Source organism: Lycorma delicatula, chromosome 1, assembly GCF_047948215.1.
Source record: "Lycorma delicatula isolate Av1 chromosome 1, ASM4794821v1, whole genome shotgun sequence".
NCBI classification, from domain to species: Eukaryota; Metazoa; Arthropoda; class Insecta; order Hemiptera; family Fulgoridae; genus Lycorma; species Lycorma delicatula.
The window spans coordinates 392,659,850-392,681,388 of record NC_134455.1 but is presented as its reverse complement, the minus strand read 5'-3'; the positions used below and the strand labels follow the sequence as shown (position 1 = coordinate 392,681,388).

Below are 21,539 nucleotides of genomic sequence, written 5' to 3'. Positions count from 1 at the left end.
TACAGTAATGTCTTGATCTTCAAAATGTATTTTTATTTTGTTCAAATTTTTTTGGGTTTCCCGAAGTGAGATACCTTTTAACAAGTAAATTTTTTACTAAAATATGGTGTAAAGTTTTATGAAAATGGCAATAATGTAACACACCTGGTCGCGTCAGGTCAAATAGCTTATTTTTGTTACTTATATTACACAAAACCTCAGTAAGTTGGATATTGACTGATAGAACGGATGACGATAGGAGATTAGCAGGCAGGTTTGCCAACCTAATGTCATTGAGGCAAATATTAAACTTTAAATATAAAATAGTGTCTCGGGTCATATAGACCAGAAGCGACCAGTTAAGAGTTAACGTGGAGCCAGAGCCTTCTTGCTGTGATTGAGTTAGAGATATTAGGATAAAATATCCTCAGCAAAAAGAACTAGCAAAACCCGTGAAGATCTATACACCGATAAACGTTGGGTAAAGATGTTAAGAAGGCATCTGCAAAGGCAAAAAACTAAACTGACTTATAACTTATCGAAGGATTGGAGTACTTCAAGCAGTTATAAAGTGAAGGAAAGTTTAGAAAAGAATCCAGAAGAAGGCTAAGCTTGGTGCGATGGACGTTATGATAGAAAAGGCCTTGGGTAAAGGAATTATAGATTATGCAGCTATAGAAATTCCAAACGCAGAGAGGGCCCCTGCAGTGGCCGAGTATTTCAGCTGCACAGAATATGTCATTGGGAAGTGCATTAAGTTTACATTATGAGGCAACAATGGTAACGGCTCCATCTAAGTTGGTATCAAATTGATTCTGGCCGCAAAGCCACCCTGGAATCGAGAAACGACTAAGATAACATCTTCGAGACTTAAGATACCTTGTCATCTTACGTGGAAGCCGTCAGGAGGATGGAAAAATAAAGTAAGAAGGAATCGCCTAAGGAAAAACCTAAGCGATAAATAAATGTGATATGTTTTAACTATAGATTTTGAATTTTTCAAATATATTTTATTTTCACAATGGTTGTATACAGTTAGTTTTTCTGGGTTGGAAAGGTTTTTTATTTTTCTTGTTTGGGAAAAGGCTAATGACCATAGTAGTCGATACCTAAACCACCCGCCCATAAAAATGAAAAACAATAATAAATTTCTTCCTCAAAATTATTAAACTAACAATCTTCAATAACATTTTAAAATATGTGGTTTAATGCATGTAATTAAACCACAAAATAATCGTACATATGTTTATACAAAATCTGTTAGTTCGTAGACGAATATAAATGATATACGTATATTTACGAGTATATACTCACTCGATAAGAATAGTTAAAATTTATCATATATGTTGGCATTAATCAGTTACTTGGTCCTTCTAGTAAGTAAAATTAAACACCCCCCCCAAACATACACACACATACACACACACATCTCAGTAGTGTGCAAATACTGTGTAAACGTTTTCCCTTAATGTAAATAACTCATTTATCTTGGGTTTAAATTGCCTTAAAGAATAATTATTATTCTTTAAATACCTCCAAAAATGTTGTAGAATTATTAATAAAATTTATGTCAAAAACAAGAAACCAGTTAAAATTCGGTAACATTTCAATTATATCCATTTTAAAATAAATAGGCAAATTGTTTTGGGAATGTTACAAAATTATAATTTGATTGCTAAAACAAGTTGAAATGAATTTTTACAATTAAAAAATAAGCGTTATATTTGATAATATATTATTATTAATTATGAAAGCTCGACAGTTGGACACATTTTTATCTCTTCATCTTTATTTCAGCATACAGGTGAAATACGACATTTTTGTGAAATATATTCACTGGTAATTTTTTCAATACCCATAAATAGTATCTAATTTTACCGTATAGTTTATATTAGTGAATTCATACTTGAAAAGAAATCTCATCAATATTTTCCTATGAAACTTTACGATTCGTAACACTTGACAGGCGTTAATATAGAGGTTTCAGCCCTAGATATATATATTGTCGTCGAATGGCTTCGCCGGCTCGTAATTCATAACCTTGTGGTGGCCCTGAAAAGGGCCGTTTTGAACGTAGACCGGGCATTCCCTCAGCGGCAGTCCCAACTACAGCGTGGCAGTGGTGGTCTCCAGAGCCCCGTTATAACGGATCGGCGTCAGTCGGCCTTCGCCGGCACGGCCGAGGCGGTTGTCCCAGAGCGATCCTACGCTGAGCCAGCTACTTCTGCTGTGAATCCGTTGGCCAGGGCGATCGAAGCCCGGCGAGCTGGAGCAGTAAGGTAGCGGCCGCGTCCAGCGGCTCCCTAGGCGGGTCGGCTAAGCCTGCTGCTCCGGCGGGGATATTGGCATTCGCCGGGAGATTCCACCAGGAGAAGGCCAGGGAAATTCTTCTGTCTTTTTCCGTCTTCTTCTTCTTTGTCTTTACCTGGTGGTCAACGATGAATTTAAAATTCTCTCTTGTGCCTGCTTTTTTATTGGAGCCTGAGAGTGGTGGGGCTGCAGCGCCGCTATGGGGGAGAATTGCGCGGTCATCTGCGCGGCGGTAGTGATGCTTGTATCAGCGCGTACGTATAGTGTGCGCTAGATAACATCTGAGTTGCCACCGTGTTCGTCACCCTAAATTAAATTAGGCATTATGTGGTAATAATATAATATAAATATATATTCTTCAGTAACTACATTTGTGTACACATTTGAATAATTGAATATCCGAGTCGAGATGATCACGTACGTAAGCGTATATTACAATTTTTAAAATAGCAGTTTAATGGTTTAGCTATTTTTCTAATTAATAAGTAATAGATATTTGTTTAAAGATGAAAAATTGCAATTAACTATTTTGTATCTCATTTTGTAATATTCAATATCGAATATTAAATTTTAAATATACATTTTCAGTATAAAACTTGAAAAAGTTCACAATAATATATTTTCCAATTTCTTTTTTATTTTATTGTGTGATTTGTTTTTTATTTTAACAACTAGTATAATTAAAATCGGCTACCCAACTGGAGCCATAACTAAGTCTCATGACAAAAAGCATGTGATAGGGGGTTCCTAAGAAAATCACAAAACAAGTCATTCACAAAAACAGGTACAAGTCCAATATGCAATTTCAAGTCCAGTCTAATATCTTAAAAATATTTATTTGAATACCTCAAAGTCCACAGAAACCCAACATTAATTAGAAAGAATAAAAAAAATTATTAAAATCAAATAAAAATAAAAACAATACTACTAGATTTGGTTGTCAAATTTCAAACTTCATGCAGTAGTACCCAAGTCGAGTACATGGAGACGTTCAACCGTCGGACGTCCATGCAGTTATCGAGTAGATTAAATGCAAAGCGGTTGACATGATTTTTTAGTCTCTGATGGTATTTATCACTGCGCTGTCGAGCAACCTCATGAACTGACGGAAGCTTTAGATAATCGCGAATTTAATCATTCGGCGTCAACCATGGCAATTGCTCTAGTTAATTTTTGAGGAAACGTTGCACAATTTTTATATTACTAGTGCTAACTGTTCCCAACAACTTCACACTGTACGTCTCGTACGTCTAGGTTGTTCCAGGAGAGCCTTATAAATTAATATCTTGCTGAATGTCGTAAAACCTGAGTTTCTCCGCAGCAGCCAATGTAGTTCCCTATACCTTGCGTATTTGACTTAGTGGGATCAAGATTCTATCTATATACACACTGGGCAGTCACCCTTTTGCATATACAATGTGACAGACTTTGATATATCTTAATCATTTTAATCCTCCATTTTATGTCCCACGCGCAGACACGGCCAAATACCATTTGTATCATCCGTGAGGCTAGGCCAGGTTCTTTGTTAAAGGTCAGGATAGCAGTGTCATTGGCAAATGTTGCTACGATGCAATCCTTCAGAGCTACAAGTTCCGCAGCGAATATGGAATACAACACGGACTAGTACAGAGCCCTGAGAAATACCCGACCTTATCTCAAAAAATCTCGAAAACTCTTCATTACATTTCACCTGAGGGAACACCCCTCAAGATAAATTCGTAAAACTAGGAATTATGGTTGAGGAGGTTGTAGTTTCAATGTATAAAGCAAGCAAGGTATCCATATCTAATGAAACGCCTGTTGGATGTCTAACAACGCCGCCGAGCAGAACTTACTTTCCTCTGGACATCCACTTATGACCCTGACAACTCTATGGAAATGTTCGATGGTGGAATGGCCTCACCTAAACCCAAACTACTGGTCCGAATTACACCCTTACGCACCAAAACTAGTCTAAGCCTGCGAAGTAGCAGTTTTCCGTACAATTTTGATAAGACTGGTAAAAGGCTAACTGGTCTGTAATTTGATTAACTGGCATTTCTACCGCCACAACCCCATTTGGTCGCCCTAGAAAATATGATCAAATGTCTGTGCCAAAAACGGCTACTGTGACTCAAATAGTTTAGCAACCAATAATATAATAGCTCCTAATGAGCTTACCTAACAGCGTTAGCGGATTAAGCAAGGTGCCATATACAACCTACTTACGTGTCCCAACCGCTCATTTGTCATACAATAAAACTAAAAATGTGAAGGCGCACCCCTTGTTATTGTATTAAAAATAGAGTAATTTCATATCCGACTCGATCGCTGAATGACAGCTTGTACAGCATATTAAAGCGCTTGGAGCTTTATCTAGCTGGTGGCCAGCCATTATCTCTCGATTAGCTTCCCACAGCAACACGGTAGGAGTCATTATACTCTTAACTAATCTACCCATGTCGGTTGAACAACGCAACCACATCGACGAACTCCCACACGATCCGAAAATGCGGCATTCACTACACAGACTCGCCGTTTGTAAGAAGCTAATTTTCCGCTTGACCTCTAAGTACCAGGGTAGGCCGTTATCTGCCCCCCCCCTCAAAAGAGCAGGCAGTTAAACATCATATGCTCATTTTACGGGACCTCCCCGCAGACGCACAACTCATCAGCCGCCAGGCAGAACCGAAACCACTGGTTTAAATCCACATGGTTGGTAAGCACCTAGGCGCCCATTGCCCTGAAAAACGAACTTGAGGCATACCATCACCCAAATCTTGTATAAACCTATATAAGGATTTTCCCTTATTCGTAGCGTGCCATGAATCGCAAGGCTCCATAGCCTCTTCCGCAGACGGTAGATAGGCATCTGAACGAAATTTAGATCCGGTGCATTGAGATCACCGTTCTGCTCCGGTACTGGCCCGGCCCGAAACCGTATCCCAAATGCCTTGGCCTCCCGACCTCTTCGCAACTTCCACATGGCTGCCCGAACTTGCACCACTAAATCGATTGGAAGAGCCTTTCCCAATCTGGTAGTAGCCTCAAAGGAGGTTGTTTTAAAAACAAAAGTGGGTACCATCAAGGCTCTGCTCTGGGTACTCCTTAAATTTTGAAGTACTGCTCTATTCATATCCAACCTATGCGCCCAAACGGGCGCCGCGTATACGGTCATGCTCTCAAAGACACCTCGATACACCATGTACATTTGACGGCCCGACAACCAATAGTCTTTCTGAGCAATCCTTTTAAATTTATGCACCACTGAGACGTAATCCGCCGCTATTTGCCTAATGTGTTTACTAAACAACAACGTTTCATCAAGCAAAACACCTAGTTAATTCTGAACCATCACTCGGCTGGTAACACGGCCTTTGTATTTAATACGAGTGTTACGACTGCACGATAATTTGTCTGCACCCTTGAGTTACATGTACTTCGTCTTGGGCACATATATGTTTAAATTATGCATGTCCATCAAGCCTTCCGTGGTCAACAAAGCCACCTGCGCTCTACTTTCCAGCTGTGGTCGTGAATTACCACGAACTATCAGGAGACAGTCATCGGCGAAAGCCTGGGACGTGACCCCTTCTGGGAATGTCAATCCCAGAAATCCATAAATACCAAGTTCTACAGCAGAGAACCAAATACGGAAGCCTGTAAGCTTCCCCTGGTGACGGACTTTCTCACAACTAGGTTCCCATCTTTAAACAGAGCCGAGCAATTAGACAAGTAGTCTCTTACTAAGGCCTGCAGGGCTACGGAAAAATCGAAGCGTTCCAACTCATAGATCACAGATCACCAAAACAAGGAAAGAAATGCTGTCTCTATATAGTAAAAATTACCAAAACATATTTGCTTTCGGCGCTTTCCACCACGGTTAGAGCATTTAAGATGGAATCCCTTGGTGCCAACCCCTTTCCAGAAGCCATGTTGGCCTCGATTTAGAAAACAGTTCATATCAATGCTTTCGTAGAGCCGTTCCACAACCAGCATTTTTCGATGGCAGAAGCAACTTACCGATCACCAGCAAGAGGCTGATGGTTCGATAACTAGCCTCATCAGGATCCTTTCCAGATTTTAGGAGCACCCTCATCAAAGCCACCTTCCAGCAAGCCGGAAAGCAGCCCCAGCTTAGGCACCCCGAGAACAGTCTGCCAAGCGACTCTCCTCTGATAGCTAGCAGATGGTAAAATATATCCTGGTCAAGATGTTCAATGACCGGTGCATTCTTTAGTAACATTCGAGAAACTACTCGGACCTTATCTGAGGGATCCACAGTCCGCACGCTAGAAAATGGTGTATCACCCGCGTAACTGGTCTGTGAGGAGAAATCTCTTGTGCAGGTTTCCCAGGATTTAAAACAATAACATCTGTGATATCTTCCATTTCACTGGAAAGTAAGATGTTCGCAGACCATCATTCAACCCTAATTGAGAAGCTGATCGGCATTGGGCTCTCAGGAAGTCTTTAAAATTTGCATCATTAGGACCCTCGTCAACGTGGAGTTGGAACGTTACTTCTAGGTAAGAAGCAAATAGATGAGCCTTCACTCTGTCGTTCCAAGCCCATGATCAAGTATGCCTCTGTAGGGAAGGGAGTGTTCCTCGGGAACGATGTAGTCCCTTAGTAACCTTCAAAAACATCAAAGTGGTTTTCTCCGCACTGAAAACCATCTTATGCTGAAGATTCCACATTCCGAGAATCTTACACGCCTGTGCATCCCTGAGCTCGATCTCAGCACGCGAACCGCCGTCGACTAGCAGCAGACCATCGTCGGCATAAGCCACGATGCGACAAACGCCGTGGAAACGCAGACGCATGAGAATCAAACTCGACGATCCAGACGATTGGACCTAGAACCCCGCCCTGTGGACAACCTTTAGACAGGGTCTTTCCTACCTGCAAACTGCCATCGCAAAGGACAACAGTTCTGTCGCTGAAGTAGCTCAAGAGGGTCCTAATCTCATCTCGCGCGCAACCACGCTTCTGTAACTGAAACAAGGCAAAGGGCCACCACAAGTTATTGAATGCTCCGGATATGTCCAAAAAGTCACCGAGTACATATTTACACTCGCTGCCTGAAGGCAGATCGGTGACCCTAAGAATTGCGTCCTCCAGAGAGGACACAATCTTTCATAATTGCAACGCCGTCTTGGGTCGAGAGAACCGACAGAAGAACCGTCTTTTTCCACTTGTGTCCAAGTACTCGATAAACAACACCCCATGGGTCTTAATTTTCCTTCTCTTGAACAAAAGAGCACCAGGAATCACGCTTCGAGACCTAATTCTATGAAAATACTCGGTCCTCTTCTGACGATACTCCGCAAACAGGACTGGACGCCGGTCAGGGTCACGCGCACGCTGTGCGGCTCTCTGAGTCGGCCCACAGCCTGCTTTATCGCAGTCAAGTCCCGAGCCACCATCCAGCTACTCTCTCTCGACCCGTGCTCCGGGGGATAGAGAGTTCAGCGGCTTCAACCACCGCAGAAGAGATATTCTCTGCCAGGTTATCTAATGGGATCTCGTCCAGGGTACGCGTAAAAACCCGCATCCTGGACATTGACTTGACCAAATCTAACCATCGAGCGAGTTGAAGTAAACCTCAACCGTTCTCAAATAACTACCGTAATCCCTGCTGTTGACGGAGTGCCTATGATTCTTGCGCAACCGTTTACAGTTGACGCAAGTCGGAGCCTCTTTCTTATGCGGACAGTCGTCACGCTTTTGGCCCTCCTCGCCACAATGCGTGCAGACCGATGCATACTTGCAAAACGTAGCCCTTAGCCCTTGGCCCTTGGCCAAACCTACAACATTTGAATCATCTCTGCACGTCAAGGTACTCCTTGACGCGGCAAAAGCAAAATCAACGTACACTCGTCCCTCCTACACAAACCGTTGATGGAGACAAGCACCTAGCTCGAATACTCTGTGATACCGGGGGCATCACGTTTCCCTGTCTGAAGACATGCCTACACTGCACTTTGAACGAGGCCTTGTCCAAATCAATGGTCTGCTCTCGAAGGAGAGACAGAACCTCGTCATTGGAGAGGCTCCGCTCGATGTCATATATAATGACGCGGGGCCTTCTTAACCGCTTTAGGTCAACCTTGACCTCAAGCTTCTTCACATCCGAAGAGTCCTTGATGAGCTGGACCGTCTCCTTCTTAAGCAACGACTACCAGACCTTTGCTGGTCTCCTTGTTGTCTCGAATCCTAAGCTGCTTCTGGTCACCGCGAATGGCTGCCCGGAAATCGCGCTTCATCTCTTGACTCGTGGTCTTCGTGCCCTCTGTCTTGTTAATAAATAACACCTCCGGCTTCGTAGCCACTTTGCCGGCTTTTCGCTTTGTTTTCAGCACCTCAGCGTAGTGCCTGGGCTGCGATGGGGCCTGAACAACCACTTTAGAAGCCTTGACCTCTTGGGACTTAGAGGCCAAGGCCTCGAAACCCTCACTAACCGCCACAAAAGCTTCCCTCATCTTGTTGTAACGAGGAAGAATGGTCTTCCTAGCCCCAGCACTGATTCTGCCGGGAAGCGTCAGGAATTCAAAGAGGTAGTCCAGGTCCTCCTGGACTATTTTAACCAGCGGGGCAGAACTGCCAGGTCTGCCCTTCGCTTTCTTAAATGCCTCGACTACAGGGGAGGACTGCACCTAGGTGGGTGCCCCCGTGTCCATCGCTTCGCTGTTCTCGTCCTTTGAGGAGCTAGTCGACGGAACCGGCTCAGGCTTCCTCTTTCACCTGGGCTTCTTCACCTTAACTTCCTAGAACTCGGACATGGCGAAGATTCCCTAATTCCTAACTGGTCGACTAACGAAATCTCGCTGTCTTCCTCCTACTGTCTAAGTTGGGCAAGCCCACAAAGTGACAACTGCTCGCAGCAAAACGGGCAGCCGGAGCAGCCCCTTACGTTCTCCTGTCACACTTTGCATCACTTAGCTGCTGCTGGGTCGATTGATTGAGGTACTATGCGTACAACAAAATACCTCGGATTACTGCACTCGCCTTGACATGAGCGCAGGAGGACTAAAAGGCACGACCTTTTTCCTGTTACGGGGGCTAACGACCAGCAGTCGTTGCCACCCTTTCGCCGCGATGATGCGGGTTTGCGTCGCAGAAATCTACACCAACTACTCCGCAAATAAGATGCAATTAATAAGTCTAATCTGAATGGTCCAAACCGTGAATACCACCTTAAAACCAGTAAGCCTTGATGTCGGAAGGTACACACACGACCGTCAGCCAAAAGCACTGTTGATAAAATATACCACAAACTAATCTGTAACGCTTTAAGGACCAGAGTAGCAGTAACCTTCCAACATCTCAATTCCCCCGAGGGGGAAGATCCCGCCACGTAGCGTGTCAGGTCGCTACACCACCCCCTCCGTTCCTTGAGTAACCTTCCAACATCTCGATTCTTCCCCGAGGGGAGAAGATCACACCTCGTAGCGTGTCCGGTCGCTACACCACCCCCTCCGTTTCTAGCCAGTAGTGGGTTTAACGGAGGACAAATTCTCGCCCTCAAACTGATTGCTCACCACAGCTTTCAGTTTAGGCCCCGCAGAGATGCCACCGATGCAGATGCCCCGAGGGACATCTGCATCGATAAAGTTCACCCCGAGACAGTTTTATGGGTTTGCCTTCAGAAAGAAGACAACGGACAGCTGCAGCTACCACGTCGCCCTCAGGAACTAAGCTAGAAGCCTAACCGCGGAATGAAGACCCCGCGCCTAGCACTAACTTTAAAGAGCCAATTATCGATTGTCTCTGATCCGAGCTAAAGTAACCTTCCAGCAGTACATCCGTCTCCATTCAATTGAAAAAGATTACCGATGTACTCCTTAAATGTCTCGTCTCTGATATTATTCAACAAAATCCTCAGCCTCCGCGCCGTTGTATTATGATGAATCCTGTATACTGCCCTACTGAATCGCTGCCAATTCCGCTAAGACACCGCTTTGAGACAATTAGATCTGCCTCTTTCGCCATATAGGTATATAGGTATTGTCTCTGGCCGAATTAACATCTTCAGGTGTTGACCGAGGTTATGTTTCGTATGAAACAAAACCTCCTTCTCATCCTCAGCACCATCGTACTCAATGTAAGTAAGACGGGGAAGTGGACCTACGTTGAATCATAGATGTTTTCTAACAGAGTTATGCAGATAACATACCTGAAGTAATAAAAAGTCAAGTATATCCGGCATGCAGGTCTGTAGACCAGGATGTTGTTTGGAATCCCGAAACAATTTCCAGCCGTAGATTTTGAACTACCCACATGTTTTCCCCTCTCTTTGCACAGCGGAAAGGTCTCATACAATTATTTTTGCTTTGCCCGTTCAGTTGACACCTCATGTCAACAGGCATCGACAGAAACCGACAGGCACGAGGCCTGTCGGTTTCCGAGATGGCACGATTGACACGCTGCAATTCGCTATTTACTTCAATTCAAATATGGTCTTATTGTTCTCTTGCGGCTTCAGGTTTACGAAGAAAGCTGAAATGGGCTTCTTAGTTACCTTGTGGAATGTGTATTTTTCTAGTCCTCAACCGATGCCCTTGGCCTTCGATTTTTTCCTCGATCATCACCAGTTGAATCGAATAGTGTAGGTTCTTATCACGACAAGAAAAGCTCACTGATCTTTCTAACAAAGGTATGGCCTGCCTATTAAACCATGTTCCCGAAATATATTTATGATTATTTTCGGCTTCGATGTCCCTAGGAATTATTCTTAGTTGTTTACCTCCGAACAGTTGAATGTTGTATTCTCCTTTCACACGACCATTTATAGCAGTTTGTACAGCCTCAGTACATCCTGTAAAGCGCAATAGGAGGTGTCTTGACTAGTTCCGTTCGATTCACAACATCAGCATCTTTTAACGGAAAGCCACTAAATTAATTCTATACAGGTAATTCGCCATTGCTAGGACAAGGAATCACAGTTGGTTTCCTCGGCATCCTCCACTTTGTAGTAGGTTGGTATTCCATATTTACACTCTCGTTAACACTCGAATTTCCCGATAGATTGTTTGCTGTCATCTTTAATAATTTTTCTTCGTGCAATCCTCCTAGGGTTTCTATTCAACGACGTTAGCCGATCACGTTTTTTACATGATATCTGACAACTTCCACAATCAGATTTCTCTTCGTCTATCATATATGCTAAAGGTAGCTGATCCATACCGTGTGAGAACATAAATATACGAAACAAGTAAACAAACAAAAATAATCCATAACATTGGAGATGTAGCTCCAAAAAAATCTGTAATACTTCAACTAAAATCGTATCAAACCTTAATACCTAATGACAATTAATTTCAAATTCAACTGCAGAAATAACATAACATAATGAAACAACTCAAATATGTCTTTTTGTTAGAATCAACAAACACACAAGTATCAGAGAATGGCTGATCTTTACTGTAACAAGTTATTTTCTTTAATAAGTTTTCAATTGATGTTTTAATATTTTATTCCCGTTTAATCTTGCACGAATACAAAAAATGTTTGCCCTCTGTATACAGAAGCTGTATATAAATTTATTTGTGATAGATTTACCTATGACTTGACATCATGTTTAATCTATTCGAATGTCAGCGGAATATTGGTACAGGTAAATTAAATAACTTCGTTTTTTACACTGCGGTTTCATCAATTCTGGTCACCGCATGATATTATTGACGTAGTGAAATGCTGACCGCAGCATCCAGGAGGATGGAACAACCTTTCCAATATACTAACATCGCTAGTTTATTTAAAAAATATTCTCATTACACGTAGCTGATGGACACATTGGACACAAAATATGGGAAGGCTGTTGTGTATACCTTCCAATGTGATGATGGGACATGTAAAGCCATTTTACCAAAGAGGTTTGCTAAAGTGACAACCGTAGACAAGGTGAAGTCTGTAGTAGAGATGAAATTAAACATGGTATTTAAGGGTAATATTGGAAAAACCTACGATGTATTGTTTTAATAAAATATCGTATATAAAATAAAGGAAAAAATTCTTTTCAGAACTAAAACACATTAAAACATACAAAACAAAAAACACACAAATAAAAACACAAAACAAAACACTTTAAACACCTGTGCAATAATGTACGACTATTGTTTTAATTTATTTTAAATTGTAGTTATTAACATTATTGACTGTAGTGGCTCCAAGTTCCATGATATGATCTGATATTGGATTTATTCACTGTCTATTATGTAACAAAATCTGAAAAGAGTATTTAACACAAATATGTTTTTCTTAAGGTATTATTCTCAAGAGATTCATTTATTTATATTACTAACTCTTTTACTTAAACATATTTCAATAAAAAAGGTGCATGGGATGTCTATAGGATGGATGTAGGTATATTTTTCTTAATAAATAGGACGTGGCACTTTGAAATTTATAGCTGTAACCGGCAGATGCGCATGAGTAGGTTTTGTAAAAATTTACGAATATTTTATTTTTTTATTTTTTTCTAATAAAGAAATTGTTATAGTATGTGGAATATTAGAAAAACTGATTATTTTTTCGATAGAAAGACGGGTGAAAATTTATTTTACGTAAATGTTGGAGAGTAGAAAAGTTTTTGTACAATAAAAAGAACGAAAGAAATACGGGGGAATTGTGACGTTAGAAGATGGCTTTAGGTACTAAAAGTAATTTCTCTCGGGCGCATGAATTATGTAGAATAAATTTCACTCGACGTGTCGGGCAGCCGGTGCGGTGTATCCGATCAGTCAGCTGTGTCCCGCAGTCAACCGGTTTGAAACCTAACCATACTTGTTAATTTTTTTGCTTTAAATATTATTTATCCCGCTTTAATTCTCTTGCTCAACTGTGACGTCACACGACAGCAGGCGACTGAAAAATCTGTACATCAGTGCTACCAGCTTTTGAAATATTAAAATAATAATTAATATTCGTAGCAAAAATATAATTCGGTTGGCAACCCTTTGCGATTTTTAATCTCCCGTTCCAACAGGACGAGGGAAAAGTGAATCTACCACAGGAGAAAAAGGGAAATTCTATGACATTAGCTGCGTCACTAGCGCTCATAGCGGTGACAAGAGTTACTAGTGATGCAGTAATGCTGTTTTAGCAATACTGTTTTTTGTTTTTTTTTTTCATTTTTTATAATAGAACCTTGTAACACACACATATATATTTATATATAAATAAATTACTGCACTTACGTTATATAATTATTCTTTGGTAGAAAGTAATTATTCGGATTGCTGAAACAAAATTTTCATGTTAATAATACTAATGCTCTTTCTTGTCTATTTCCAAAAAAATTATTTACAGTAAATAGTGACTATTATTTACCCAATACACCTCTCTCAATAGTGAAATGATATTTACTTTAAGAGTAGATAGTGCAGGATGCCTGGTAAAGTATAAAAGTACTCATTCGGCTTAATGTGATTTTAACGCCTTAAAAGAAATCACATAATAAAATGCACACTAAGTTTTGTATTTTAATATAACACATAATTATTTATCAATTTCTTGTTGCGAGAAGTAAGATTTAAATTGAACTGTAAGGTACCATAATAGCGTGTTTACAACAGGATCTTAATTTAGACTTTTCTTATCTTAGATTTTACTTAAAATATTTGGACTACCCTCATTATGGTGGCATGTTTTGTTTTTCTTCAGTCAAAAGAGTAACTATCTTAAAGTTCAAAGCTACGTCAGAAAATTTATTGCTCAGGGCTGGGATGTGTGTAACTAAATTCCGATCAGTATCGTGTTTTTTTCTTGCTGATAATTTTTTTAATGTTAAAAATATAGTCCGACTTTTTACATGTAATATTTTCTTTCTTTTTCAGTAAATTAAAGATAACATAAAGAATATGTTAAACCTCCATTTTATACTACTTTGTGAAAATTAAATAGTTTTATTAAATAAAATTATACATTTATATATATTATAAAGGACTTTGACTTCCGCAGAAAGCCCTATTTTTTTCTATTTTATCGTTTTATATTATTTTTGTTTTTTATTAATTATGTTTTTATGAAATAAATTGACCGCTTGATTATGCGTGTCAAGCGTAATACAATGACTACACAGATTTATATTAAATACATTAAATAAAAAATTTATAATGATTTTATTAAAAAAAAAATGAAGTTGTTATTTAATTAAAAAAGTAGAAAAGACACGTAAGTGTCCTTAATTAATTTAAAGTGATACATAAATATCACCTTTGCTTTTTAGTTGAAAATTATAATTTTTTTTTAAAATGAAAAATGCATCTTAAAAAAGAGATTTATTGAATTTTTAATAATTTCAGCATAACGACTAAGATAAATTAATTCTTAAAATTTATATTATCAGGAAGATTTTAGTTTTATTTAATAATTTTATTTTTTATTTGGTTTTTAAAGTATATTTTAATCATTTTTCCACTTAATATTCCAAAAAAGTATATCAAATACATGGACAGTGACACTAAATTACTTTTTATTAACCTTATTAATTAACATAAAAATCAAAAAATATCAGATCTTTACTGATCCGTATTAAGATGATAAGCAGCACTAATTAATCTTAAATTACATTTCATCAATGCCTTTTTTGTAGTAATTAATGGTAATCCTGACATAATTAACTATAATTAATTAAGAAATTAAAGTTAAAATACAGCTGAATACAATTATTAGGAAATGTTAACGGTTAAAATTGTTTCGGATGGTTCTGCGTTATAAAGTTATTATTAAATTGATTTGAAAACATTTTACGTGACAACATGACCACGAGATAAAACACCTCGGAGGTTGCTAGGAACAACTTCTTCCTCAGGCACTCACTCCTGATTCGAGTCAATTGGTTAGAGACAGCTGTGATCACCAAAGACAGGAAACAAGGAAGACCGAGAGCATCCGAAGAAGCTCCACCTGCTACGGATTTTTGGGACTGACATTCCCGGAAGGGGTCACGGTCCAGGCTGTAGCCGATGACTTCTTGTTAGTTCATGGTAACTCATGACCGGAGATAGAAGTTCGAGCGCAGGCGGTTTTATCAACCGCAGACAGCTGGATGGACAAGGAAAAATTAAAGATTTCTGTGGCAAGACGAGGTTTGTGCTTCTCAAGGGTGCAGGCAAATTATAATACAATCAGTACCTCCGTATTAAGTATAAAGGCTGTGTAATCAGCTGAGGTTAAGTTCATAAGTACGTATGTGTTTAGTTTGATGAGAAGTTACTGTTTCGCAACTACATTAAGCAAGTAGCGGCGGACGCCGTCTTTGTGATGTACAAGCTTACAAGGACTGCTCGAAAGCATTACGGACTGCCGGGCCGTCATTTGTACATGATGTACCGAGGTATCATCGAAAGTACGACCTCTTTCGCGGCGTCCGTTTAGGTACATATGTTGGAAAGAAAGGTGGAGCAGTTTTTCAAAATTTAAGGAGTGCCCAGCGCAGAGCCTTAATTGTGTGCACTGACGTTTTAATACAACCCCCTACGCGGCTACCTCTTTATTGGGGAAGGTTCTCCGAATCGATTTAGTGGTGAAAGTTAGGGCGGCCATGTTGAAATTGCAAAGAGTCAGGGAAGCCGACGTATTTGGATGCGGTATCGACCCGGGCCTCTACCGGATCGGAACGATGATCTCAATGCACCCTCTTGCGGACGAGTCTTTTCAGACTTTCGATGGAAGAATTGTAGTAAGGATGGCACGCTACAACTAAGGTCATATCCTTGTATAGAATTATACAAGATCTGGGAGAGATGGTATGCATCTCTATCGTTTTAAGGGTAACGGGTACTCAAGTGCTCTCCAACCATGTAAATTTAAACCGATGTTTGTTTCGGTTCCGCCTGGTAAATGATGAGCTGTGCGTCTCTGGGAAGGTACACTAGGATGAACATATGATGCTCGACTACCCTGCTGTTTAAGTTGCAGGACTCAGGCTACCCTGGAACTTAGTGGTCAAGGGGAAAATGGGCTACTCACAAGCGTCGAGTCAATGTTGTGGGAGCCACATTGTTGGACCATGTAGGATTTCCTTGATGTGGATGCTTTGTTCAACCGCCTTCAGTAGTATACTTCTAATGAAAAGACTCTTACCGCGTTGCTGTTAGGAGAAACTAACTGAGAAACATGGCTGCCTACCAGCCAGATTAAGGCTCCTAGCGCTTTAATGGTGAACAGGTACTTGCTGGCAATCAGCGGCCTAGGCGTGGCAGCGAATTCCTGTCATTGACGAGATACATTTAATTATTGATAGTCATATATGTTTTAATATTTGACGTGGTGCCTACCAATTTTAGTGATATATGAAATGTGGACGGTGGTACACGCAAGCGAGTGGTCTATGGTACCACGCTTATTCCGCTCACGGTTTTATGGCTGCTGTTGATGCTAGTTAGGACACACGTCGCTAATCTCTTTCGAGGCTCAGTAGCTCTTTGTAGCACAGACATTCGGTCTTATGCTTTAGGGCGACCGAATGGGGTAGTGGCCAAAATAATCCCAAGCAAATCAAACTGCAAGTTACAGAGTTAGGTTCTATATATATATAAATGATGGCTGAACGTTTCGGCCGGGCCATCAAGACTGGCTGCAATAGGATCCTAAGGAGGCCTCGGGCAATGGACGACCATTAGGTAGTGGCCAGTTCGCGGATTGGAAATTGCATGTAGCCGTCATGACCGCTGTTTCTGGGGAGCCGTCTGTTAAACACAGGTAGATAACCGGAAAAAAGTGGTCGTCCTGCATTTGCGTGCTGCGCGCAAGAATTAGGTCCGCTTGGAGAAGATACCAGCGTCGCTCCCTGACGGGGAATATCGTTGATGATATTCACACTGAGGGTCTGCAGATCTACCCACGCACCCGTAATTAGTATGCCATCAAGGAAGCCAGACTCAAGTTGTGGCAAGACTCCATGCGCAAGTTTCAACGCAACCCCTTTCAGCTCTTAAATTCATGGTACGTTCAAAACCACTGCATGCACTGTCTCGTTTTTGATGCGGGTTTGGTGGTCGGGAACACACTTTAACATAGTGGTGACTTATTAGGCGTTCTTGGATATTCTGTTTCTAGGTGGGTAAGCAGAGGTCGATGTTATGGCGGTTGGTATGCTATTCCCTGGCGTACGGGCTGTGTGCCCAGTTGCCGTTTGTAGCACAGACATCCGGTCTTATGTTTTTGGGAGTCTGATTGTGGTGGTGGCGAGAGAAATGCCAAGCAAACCAAAACCCTTACCTCTAATAGTTCGTTATTTGATACATTGAGATTAAAAACTGGATTGAGAAGAAATTGGAAGTACACATGACTTATTTTAAAGGAGAAAAAAATTATTTGACAGTTATTACTTACTTCTTTATGTAGCATAATGGACGGTCCGTAAAAAATTTACTGAAAAATAAAAATCATATGAAATTATATTCAATATTTTTATTTAAGATGCAGTAAATCAAAAAAGAATTACCACTAGAAAAACGAATTGCACGATTTATAAATTACTTAAGTACTATTACTTATTAATATTGTACTTGTTTCATAATGATGAGAATTCTCCAGATTTATTTTTATATTTTTCTTTAGCAGTATATAATCTCTGTGTATGAAATACTGTAGATTTGTTCGTTTATATTTTGAAGTAAACTTTAAATTTGTATCTACATGCGCGCGAGCACACACACACACACACATACACATATATATATATATATATATATATATACTGAAAATGTGGACTGTAAAAAAAGTTAGATCCTACTTACTTTGTATTAATTGTGCCTGGAGGACTGATTGCATTTTGGCTATAATTCGATCTGAAATTTAAATAAATTGATTTATTTACTTACATATATGTATAACATACTAATTAAATAAATTAACAACTTTTAATAAAATGTAATTAATAATCGATGTCTGATGATTTTAAAAGTTATTTTATATCGTAATGGAATAAAGCAATAGTTTTATGCATGTAAGTCAACTTTAAGAAAGGAAATTTCTTAAATTAATTCTCGTTAAAAGAAACAGTGAATTTACCTGAATCATGAGCTGGTTGACAAGACAATCTACCTCTAACCCTGATATATAGCAATACTGGAGAGGGATATATAACAATACTTTTACAGAATATGATAAATTATAATAGATAGGAAAATCAGTTTATTCATTAATCAGAGAAGTATTTTTATCAGTTGATAAGCTAACATAATATGAAAAAGTTATCATTAATTTTGTAAAGGAATTAGAAACAAGTAAGGGTAAAACCTAATTTGTTACTAATCTGATTATTTATGGGTAGAAAATACTGATAAATATATTTTCACTTACAAATATAAAACAGTTTAAATCAGCAATTCAGTTTAAGCTGCATTATAAGTACAAGAGAAATGGTTATACCTATCAATAAGGTTCTAGAAGCAAGGTTGAAGAAATAAAATGCTTCATACTTGGTAATAGTACATCTTGAGAATAATTATATTTAAAAATATTATATTCTTTTTGTCCATTTTATATTTGATGCTTGGGTAGAATGTGACTGTAAAGATATGAAAAAAGAAAAACGATAGAAATACAAAGGAAAGAATTACTAAAAATCTTTTAAAACTATGTAATATATTTTATTTGCAAACAACTTTTTTTTTAAATTCAATTTTAATAAAGTGATTGACGTAATAATAATAAATGTTACATTTATAACAACATTTGGCCATTATATGGTAATAGATATGTATTTTTATTAGGACGGCTGTCTGTTCAAAAGCTGCTAGTAACTTTGTCATTTGGTGTTAAGAGTCCAAAACAGTTCTGTAATGACCAGTTCAAACCAGGTTTTGAAATAATTTAACCAAAATATTTGAGGTCAACCTAGCCTATTAATTCAAAATACCTTCTATGAGGCACACAAGTTCCATTGCTTTTCTAATGTTTATTAATTATGCAAAGTACACATCCTAATTACAATTTCAGTCACCTTAACGGTTTTATGACATTAGAATTCTCTCAAGTGTAGAGAAAAACTGAATGGTAAAACAATGCCACTTTATCAGTACCATAATCTCTATAAAAAAAATTCATTTTGTAACCATTTATTGACATCTCACCGAGTGTCCAAGCTGCCATTTTTTATAAAAACATAGTAAACATATAGCATTGGATAAGACTTAGTTTGATTGTCAAGTTCTATTCTCAGATCCTAAAAATATGTTACATCATTTAGAAATTTATCTGGGATTTTTCTACCCTTCTTTTTCACCACTGACTGAGCCTGGTGGTCAGTATGCTTCCTTGACAAGAGATATCACTTTTTATTTACCTTATGATAAGCTGATAGTAGGAAAATATAAAAAAAAAATTTATTGCTGAATACTTTCAATACAATGTCATATTTAAAATTTATGCGTTGATAGTAGTTTTAATGAAGTTACACCAACTAGAAGGATATTACAAAATTTTAATTAAATGAGAAGTCTGTAAAAATGTTATTTTGGAAAAATCAGACAATTGCATAAAAATTTGTGAATGATACAATAGCTTAAAAGTTATTTGGTGATAGCAGTTGGTGCTGAGAAGAGTAAGTAGTTTGTTTACTCTTTGATATATTAAAGTAATGGAAATCAATCCTCGTCTAGAGATTCACATAGAAGAAACTAAATATAGATTTGATAATAGTAATGAGGTGTATTGAAAAAATGGTTATTGCAATGAAATAGTCAAAAAAATATTTATTTGATTTAACAGACCTGTTTTAATTTTTCATAATTATTATTATTAAAAAATATTTTATATTTAATTTTGAAACAGGTGTAGCAAATCTTGAATTTATTTAATAATATTAAGAATCTAACAGTGTTGGAAAAATAATGAACCTAGTGGTAACATTAAAATTGAAAAAGAAAACGTATTCTTTTTAAGTAGGACAGGTAAATTACAACACAAGTACAGATGATACCTTGTAAGAGTGACTATGAATTTTTTTGGTTCTTCGGTTACTTTCTTTTGCTGACAGTCTTTGAGGATACAAATCCTTCAGTACAAAATATAAAATAAATTGTATTCCATAACAATTATTAATAGCTATATTTTTCTGTAGATTCTATGTTTAGCAGAAAGAAACTGTATTTATTTTGCGAGAAAAAGACCTTTTTAGTAAAATCGATTGACCAGTAAAACCAGCAGATATACCTGATCCACCAAATTAAATTTTTGACACAATATCTGAAAAGATAATAGTACTTCTTTAGATCTAAGGGCATTTCAATATCCAAATTATATGCAGAATTCTGCTGTTTCTACTTATTTGTTTTAGGAAATCTATAATCAATCATTAGGAACCTTATCAATCACACACCTTATCTATCGCATTATCACCTTTCCAAGTTCAATTAAGTCAAGTCCTACTTTATCTTTAGTATTAACCTTGATTTTATACTTCTCTTAGTTGTATTTTGATGACTCTTAAATCCAGGTTTAGTCATGCCTCTTTTCCAACTCTATACTTGTGTAGATATTACGTGACCATGCATTTTAAACTCCCTGATTTCCCATTGAATATTCTTGAGTAAATGATTTCGTGTGTTCGTTTACTATCTTTTCACAAATAGAATTTAATAAATGAATTTCTTACTTTCCATAATAATGCTTTAGGCAGTTTAAATTTTTATCTTGCTATTATTTTCAGGTGAAAGAGTATTTTTTCTAAACAATTCCTACTATCATATTTTTATAGAACTTATAGTAGTTATAATTACTTCCTTAAATTTCAATTTTAAGTTATACTTGTTATGACTAATTATGTGTTATTTCTTTAAATTTTGTTATAATTATACTTGTTATCCATGTTGTTTTTCTATCAAATCCTTCTGTCTTATTTTCACAAGAGAAATCCGAGTTCTATACAAGGTGATAATCATTTTTTTATGTAATTCATTTGATGTATGAGAAATAACGTTGTAAAATTCCTTCATAAAATTACCAGATTTATATGTATTAAGGGCATAAATAATGTCTAAATATGTTATCCCCAATGGCATTCATCTGATTCAAGGAACAAAATCAAAAAGAGGTACAAAGCTGCTAATCTATGACAGAAATTCATTTTCCAAAGCAGCTCCTCTACCACTTGGAAATCTTGCTGCACTACATCCAAATGAATAAATAAATCCTTTTATTACGATTATTGCATTTATTACCAGCAAATCAAATTTATAATTTATTATATAAAATAAATTATTTAAACATTTCTATAACATGTTCTAATTAATTGAAAATCATATGCAAAACAA

General features: G+C 38.1%; 1 protein-coding gene across 3 annotated transcripts in view; it reads right to left on the bottom strand.

Moving 5' to 3' along the window:
* The window catches only part of LOC142317365 (uncharacterized), a 116,981-nt gene that overhangs the window by 34,462 nt on the left and 60,980 nt on the right, over positions 1-21,539 (bottom strand). For all 3 annotated transcript variants that reach the window (XR_012754720.1, XM_075353867.1, XM_075353868.1), the window contains 3 exons: positions 18,021-18,071; positions 17,614-17,652; positions 13,473-13,514 (listed from right to left, as the gene is read on the bottom strand). Coding sequence is in view for 2 of the 3 variants with exons in the window: in XM_075353867.1 (XP_075209982.1) it covers positions 13,473-13,514; positions 17,614-17,652; positions 18,021-18,071 (132 nt within the window). In the remaining variant the exon portion in view is untranslated. The remainder of the gene's footprint in view (positions 1-13,472; positions 13,515-17,613; positions 17,653-18,020; positions 18,072-21,539) is intronic.